We start from the raw sequence: 7709 nt of genomic DNA on the forward strand, positions 1-7709 counted from the left end.
CAAGGATTCAGCAAAATGAATCCAACTGTACATTGTGGGGTTCTGGCCCAGGGCGATGACGATCAGGTCCACTACCTGCATTTTGCACTATCATCATGTTGGATTCAGAATTGGCTCACCCATAGAAGACAGAGGGCGTTGGTAAATGGAAAGTATTCTGCCTGGAGGTTGGTGACCAGTGGTGCTCCGCAGGGATTTGAACTGGGACCCCTGCTCTTTGTGATTTTTATAAATGACTTGGATGAGAATGTGGAAGGGTGGGTTAGTAAGTTTGCTGATGACACAAAGGTTGGTGGTGTTGTGGATAGTGTAGAAGGTTGCTGTATATTACAACAGGACATTGATAGGATGCAGACCTGGGCTGAGAAGTGGCAGATGGAGTTCAACCTGGATAAGTGTGAAGTGATACCCCGGGTGGGTGGGGTCTTTGATTATGCTGGCTGTTTCGCCAAGGCAGCGAGAGGTATAGACAGAGTCCATGACATGGATATGGATAGAAAAGGTTTTGAGGGTTATGGGCCAAATGCAGGCAAATGGGACTAGCTCTTGCTCGGCATGGACGAGATGTACAAAAGGACCTGTTTCCATGCTGTGTTACTATGAGTCTGGAGAAGAGAGAGGTAATGCATTTGAAGAGAGGAACAAGGCAAGGCAGGATACTATAAGAATAAAGGAACAAAGGGATCTTGGAGTGCATACCCTCAGGTTTCTGGAAGGTAAGGTGCTTAAGAAGACACGTGGGCACTTGCTTTTATCGGCCAAGGCAGAGAGCCAGGTCATCCAATCAACAGTGTAGTCAAGGACAATCAGCAGACGTTTGTTGAGGGAAGGTCATGTTTGACTAACTTGACTGAAATCTTTGAGGATGTAATGAGGATCAATGAAGGCAAAAAGTCACAGTGATAACTACCAGTACTCACCAGCTTTACTTTTTGGGAGACGGGCAAACAGGCCTAGACATTTGCCCACCATCGGGCAGGTTTTGCACTGACACAGCTGGGCCTCTGTTGTGACACAGAGGCCTCCAGCGATCTCACCATCCTAGTGCAATCCTGTACCTTCCATCAGAAGACATTCCTCACCACCAGCATTCCAAACAACTACTCTGCACTAACTTTCATGTTGAGTAAATTAATCACCTCCAGTTACAGTCATAGAGCCATACAGCATGGAAACAACCCTACTTGTCCATGTCGACCAAGTTGTCCATCTAAGCTAGTCTCATTTCCCACATTTGACCCATATCCCTCTAAACGTTTCCTATTCATGGACCTGTCCAAATGTCTTCTTCTGATTAAAGTATGTTTTCACATAGGATTCAGTTACTCAGGAGGGAATTTTGATTTACATTGAGGGTGTACTGATATAATAGAAATCTTAAGACACAGAAATAATGGATGAAGTTTGTTACTCTTGAAAGGTGGGTCATAATCCTGGAACTCCCTCGCCAACAGCATTGGTGATCTGGCTTGAACCTGTGTCACTGGAGCAATAAACAAGTTGTTGGAGGAACTCAGCAGGTCAGGCAGCATCTATGGAGGGAAATGGACAGTTGACATTTCGGGTCGAGACCCTTCATCTGGACCCAGTGTCACCAGAGCTGTGAGGCAGCAGCACTACCTGCAGCACCACTATGGTGCCCTTGAGACTTCCTTTAAACACACCTCAAGGACTGCAGCGGTTCAAGAAGGCTGCTCACCACCACCTTCTTAAGGACAACAAGGGACGGGCGATTAAATGCTGGCTCAGCCCGCGAAGCCCACATCCCTTGAATGAATAAAAAATGAATTAAAGAAAAGTAAACAGACAGCCGTTTCCCAGTTTATGAATATACACACCAGTTGAGTCACCTACATCAACATGAACAGAATACCTAATTTTTTAATTCATCAATAAAATGTGGAAATGTTCTCCACTGCCTGGAGATAATGAAAAAGTAGGCTGATCTTTTTTTTGAGGAACGTCAATCATATGATGAAATATTTACTGCAAATCATATTAATTTCATTTAAGTTGACCTATGTGAATGAGTAATTACAGAAGTGCTGCCTTTGTATAGCACAGGTCACCTCCTCTGTGCAGACTGAAAACTCCACGATGTTCTGGCTGTGTTACCAATATACATTGGCTGGTTCAAACATTGACTTTAAAGTCGTGTTGTTGCAGCAACACCTCCGTCCTCTCTCTGCAAGACTGGGGAAAACTGAGAGCGTACAATCAGTTCTCTCAAACTGTATCATGTTTAAACTTGGAAAAAATTAGGAGCGGTACTGTTGATCCTTCGCTTAAATTTGAAGTCCATTTATTCAATATTTTCACATGATATAGATCCCCTTGTAATAATCTTTCAACTTAGAGGAACGGAGTTGACGACATAATATTGCTCTGTTTTAGTCCAGTTTTTTTTCTGTTTGCGTAAATTTTTTTTTGTTTAGCTTAGTTTGGTTTGATATATTGTTTATAATTTTTCTTATTGATTTGGGGATATTTTTTCTTTCATTTATATTTATATAATAAATCCTTTTCTTTCCTTTCTTTGATATTATATTCATTTACTAAGAGATCGTTGGATCTACAGATTTTTTATACCTTATTGTTCTTTATGATTATCCATGTCACGATTGTTCTCCTGATCTCTTGTATTACGTGTACAAACATTGATGCTATATATTAACCTGTATTAATTTGAAAACTAATAAAAAGATTGAAAAAGAAAAGGCATTGATGTTTCGGGTTGAGACCCTCCATCAGGGCCCTGTGTCGCTGGAGCTGTGAGGCAGCAGCACTACCTGCAGCACCACTGCGGTGCCCTTAAGACTTCCTTGAACAGACTGCTTGGTGTGGGCCATGGATGGTGGTTAGAACATCCATCGCTTTTGACCATCAAACCCGGGCTACACAGGGTCTAGTCTGGTGTACCCTGGGTTAGGAATCTGCAGAGTAGCTACAGCCACGAGAAATGTGTAATTAACTGTGTAATCAACCATCTAAATTGTTGAAATGAACTTGCCAGTTTCTCTCAGTAAAGGTAATTTTGCAAAGGTCAGTTGCTGCACCAGCTTTGTTACCCAGCAGCTGGTGGGGTTGGAGTGCGTTGTGGCTGGTGGAGAGTCACAGAGCTGTCCCACTATCTGGCCTGTTCTCCGGCTGGCAGATGTTCTCACCCTGGGAGCAGAATCTCTGAGCCCAGCAGCCTGTCCTGAGTCTAACAGGGCTCGACTCCAGGTGTCAGCTTGGGCGTGTGTTCTGCTAAAATGTTCAGGCCCACTCAGATTATTCATGTCATTGGGTGTCAGTCAGATGCTCAGCCAGGGAGTGGACAAAGGGCTTGACCGGCGAGAGAGGGTGATTTTCGGATATCGATTCCATTGAGTCGTGCAGCACAGAAACAGGTCCTTTGGCCCACTATGGCCATGCCAACCACCAGATATCTACCATACAAATCCCACTTCCCAGCATTTGGCCCGTATCCTTCCATGCCATAGCACTTCAATGTTCAGCCAAATACTTCTTAATCGTTGTGACAGTCTCTTTGTCACCCCCTCAAGCAGTGGGTTCTAGCCTCCAACCACCCACTGGATGAAAAACACCTTCCTCAAATCCCTCTAAATCTCCTACCCTTCACCTTGAACCTTTGCCCTCCAGTTATAGACAACCCTGCTAAGGGGAGACATTTCTCACCATATGCCCTCTCTCTGCCCTTTATAATGGTGCATGCTTCAATCAGGTCCTCTCTCAGTCTTCTCCATTCTAAAAGAACAAACCCAGCCTATTTAGTCTCTCCTCGTAGTTGAGATGCTCTAATCCAGGCAATATCCTTGTGAATCTCCTCTGCACCCTCTCCATCCTATAATGTGAACTACACACAGCTGTGACCTGACCACTGTTTTATAAAGTTGTAACATAAGATCCCTGCTCTTATGTTCTATGCCCTGACTAACAAAGGCAGATCGCCTGCATGCAATCCTAACCATTTCATTTATCTGTGCTGACACAAGAGACCACAGACCCTGGAATCTAGAGCAACAAACAATCTACTGGAAGAACTCAGCAGGTCGAGCAGCATCTGGGGGGGGGGGGGGTGTTGTGGGTGGGGGGGAGGAATTGTTGATGTTTCAGGTTGAAAACCTGCATCAGGACTCAGTTATCTGTGCTGCTGTCTTTAGGGATCCCTGGACATGTATTGGTATTGGTTTATTATTGTCACACGTACCGAGGTACAGTGAAAAACTTGTCTTGCATACCGTTCATACAGATCAATTCATTACACAGTGCATTGAGGTAGTACAGGGTAAAAACAATAACAGAATACAGAGTAAAGTGTCACAGCTACAGGCAAGTGCATTGCAGGTAGACAATACAGTGCAAAATCAAATAAGGTAGATTGTGACATGTGCACCAAAGTCCTTCTGTTCCACACTATTTCCTAGGGTCCTACCATTCACTGTGTATATTCTAGCCTTATTAGTCCTTCCAAAATTTAAGGTCAGAGGAGGGAAGTTTAGGGGAGATGTCAGAGGTAGGTATTCCTTACACAGAGAGTGGTGGGTGCCGGAATGCACTGCCGGGGGTGGTGGTAGAGGCTGATACAACCGGGATGTTTAAAAGACACATGGATATAAGAAAAGTGGAGGGTTACAGGCTGCGTAGGAGGGAAGAGTTAGATTGATCAGGGAGTAGGTGTTTATATAGGTCGGCACAACATGGTGGGCCGAAGGTCCATACTGTGCTGTACTGTTCTATGTTCTAAAGTGAATCACCTTGAATTTTTCTGGATTACATTCTTCCTGCTGTTTCCCTGCCCGTTTCAAACTAGCTGTGGTATCGGTGGCAGGTGTGACAAGTCCCAACAGAGTGGACAGGGAATATTTCCCAGGACAAAGCATTTGCAGAAATATTGTGCCCAGACACATTGGGGAAAGCCCCTCCTTGCCCAGGTTAACCTCCCCACCTCCTGCCATCCACCCCAGTTTCAAGTTTCTTCAGTCCTATGATCAGGTGGTGACATTTCCCCAGGGGGGTGGAGGGGGCGTGGAAGGCGGGGGTTAGGGAGTTTAACCTGAGCAGGAAGGGCCTTTCCAGGTGTCGTCTGAGCATGATGTTCCACAAGTGGCTCCTGGCCAGGCTGGGTCTAGGAAAAATTAAGGTTTAGTTTGGATTTGGATTGGTCAAGGGCAGTCTGGGTTTCAATTTTAAATCAAGAGTTCAAAATCAGAGTTCACAAAATGAGGACACAAGAGAAACTGCAGATGCTGGAACCTGGAGCAACACACAAGATGCCGGAGGAACTCAGCGGGTCAGGCAGCATCTGTGGAGGGAAATGGAATGTCGACATTTTGTGTCAAGGCCCTGCATCTGGACAAAGGGTCCAGATGAAGGGTCTCGACCCGAAATATTGACCATCTATATCCCTCCATAGATGTTACCTGACCCGCTGAGTTCCTCCGGCATCTTGTGTGTTGTTTCACTAAATGAACATTGCTATCTATAACACCTCAGTTCTTCGCTCTGAAAAACAACTACACATTTCCTTCTAGGTCGTTAGCATCTATCAAAGCTCCTCTGTTCTATTTTATGTTCTGTATGCCAAGACACTGTATGTTACCATCTACATCATCAAACATCTTCTTATTCTGGTACAGTACACAGCCGGGGACTCAAGCACAGTTCAGCTCTGCTGTAAAGCTCTTAACAAGAAGCAATGTGTAATATTTCAGTCTGAGGCATAGGTAGGTCGATACTTGAAAAGTGGCGGGGGGGGGGGGGGGTGAAAGACGACCAGCTGTGATCTATTACATGGTGGAGGAGGCTTGAGGAGATGAGTGACCTACTCCTGCTCCCTATCCGTAGGTTCATTGGCACAATAGTTGATATCCTCCCCTCCGGGCATAACGTACCTCTCACGGTTACAATCAGGTGCACAGACTCCTGACTTGCAACACACTATATTGTGCATGCAGTTTAAACCCTCTGACAGGGTCTAAAGATTCAGCATAGGTGATCATTTCCCGATGTGAAAATCCTCTCTCCCTGCTCTCCACCAACCATTGCAGCAGAAGTTGGGAATTGGGCTTTGTGTGTGTGTGTGTGTGTGTGTGTGTGTGTGTGTGTGTGTGTGTGTGTGTGTGTGTGTGTGTGTGTATCTGTGTGTGTGGTGTGTGTGTGTGTATGCACGTGTATCTGTGTGTGATGTGTGTGTATCTGTGTGTGTGTGTGTGTGTGTGGTGTGGTGTGTATCTGTGTGTGTGTGGTGTGTGTGCGTGTGTGTACATTTGTGTGCACAAAATATATGATATGTATGTGAGAGTGTGTGTATGGTATTTTGTCTATGTGTGGTATGTAAGTGTGGTGGGTGTGTGATTGAATGGGTGTGTGGGTCTGCAAATGGTCTATAGGTGTGTGCTTCTGCGTGTAGTGTATCTGTTGTGTGTGCATTGAGTATATGTGTAGTGTATGTGGTGTGTTTGTGTATGAGTATGTGGTGTATATGTGCGGGTGTATGTGTTTGTGTATGAGTATGTGGTGTGTGCGGGTGTGTGTGTGTTTGTGTATGAGTATGTGGTGTGCGTGGGTGTGTGTGCGTGTTTGTGTATGAGTATGTGGTGTGTGTGGGTGTGTGTATGGAGTCATTGAGCATTTGTGGAACTTAGGAAGAGCAGGGAACCATTCAGTTCCTCAAATCAGCCCCACCTTCTACTAAACTGCACCCAGAATTATAACCAATTTAAACCACTTTGTCAGCCAGCAAACACACCCACACAAGCCCAGCTTCCTGCTCAGCTCGTCCAAGGAGTAATATAGCAACATGTTTAGTTTCAATGAAAGAAGAACACATCATCCCAGCCAGCTTTGCTGAGTTTATCCTTGCAATTTCCACACTTAATTAGTACTCAGTCCACCTTTAGTCTTTTGATCATTCACGAATTATTTAATTAATACTGAAAAACAGACAATAAAATAAACACACAACCCTGTCTCCCTATCTTCAAGTGATTTTTACCACAAAACATTCTGATATTTGACAACGCAAGTACTTTTATTCTGTAGTTTTGTTTTCACATTGCAATCGTTTGGCGGTATTGCAGAAAGTGTCATTTAAATGCCGGACTATTTACATACAGGTGGCAAAATTGTCCCATGACATTTAAGATGAACCATTTGAAAGCGGTTACCTGATAGATGGTTGTCCTTCGTTTGACGGGTTGCTCCGATCTCCTGTTACAGAAAACAGCACAAACATCATGAATTGAAGGAGAACGCGAACTGAAGACGCAGAGAGGCTGGTGTACGGAACTTAAAAAAAAATTAGCAGATTCGCTGTTCCAATCTAACATCAGATCCAATTTTAAAGTTTCAAGCCAATTTAAAGAATCTGAAATATTAGAACGCGCAACAGCTATAAAGGGAGGGACTGGGACAGGTATTGCAACTTTTTTACATTTTAATTTATGGAAAGTTTGCAGATAGAGCTAATGTGTAAAAGTACGAAGCCAGCACCAACATTACCTCAGCTCCCACCGAGATGAAATAAAGCAGTGCCCAGACTGCAACAAGCAACACCATCCTGCAGTTACATCCTAGTCTGTGCCGACCCTCTTAAATCTGCCCGGATCTGAATGGAGGCAGTTTCAGCGGGGGAAAGACAGGCGCGTCCTGAGCCAGAAAGGCGAGCAATCTCCAGACATCTGCTGTCGGACCTGCAGTGTGTG

The 7709-nt window shown here is 44.6% G+C and overlaps 1 protein-coding gene across 2 annotated transcripts in view; it reads right to left on the reverse strand.

Annotated features, from left to right (window-relative positions):
* The window catches only part of si:ch211-51a6.2 (neurotrypsin), a 54724-nt gene extending 47015 nt beyond the window's left edge, over positions 1-7709 (reverse strand). For both annotated transcript variants that reach the window (XM_052041658.1, XM_052041657.1), the window contains exons 1-2: positions 7507-7709; positions 7173-7215 (exon numbers count right to left, since the gene is read on the reverse strand). In XM_052041658.1, the coding sequence (XP_051897618.1) occupies positions 7173-7215; positions 7507-7563 (100 nt within the window). In that variant the 5' untranslated portion in view covers positions 7564-7709. The remainder of the gene's footprint in view (positions 1-7172; positions 7216-7506) is intronic.

The sequence above is a fragment of the Pristis pectinata genome, chromosome 30 (assembly GCF_009764475.1).
Source record: "Pristis pectinata isolate sPriPec2 chromosome 30, sPriPec2.1.pri, whole genome shotgun sequence".
In the NCBI taxonomy this organism is placed as follows: domain Eukaryota; kingdom Metazoa; phylum Chordata; class Chondrichthyes; order Rhinopristiformes; family Pristidae; genus Pristis; species Pristis pectinata.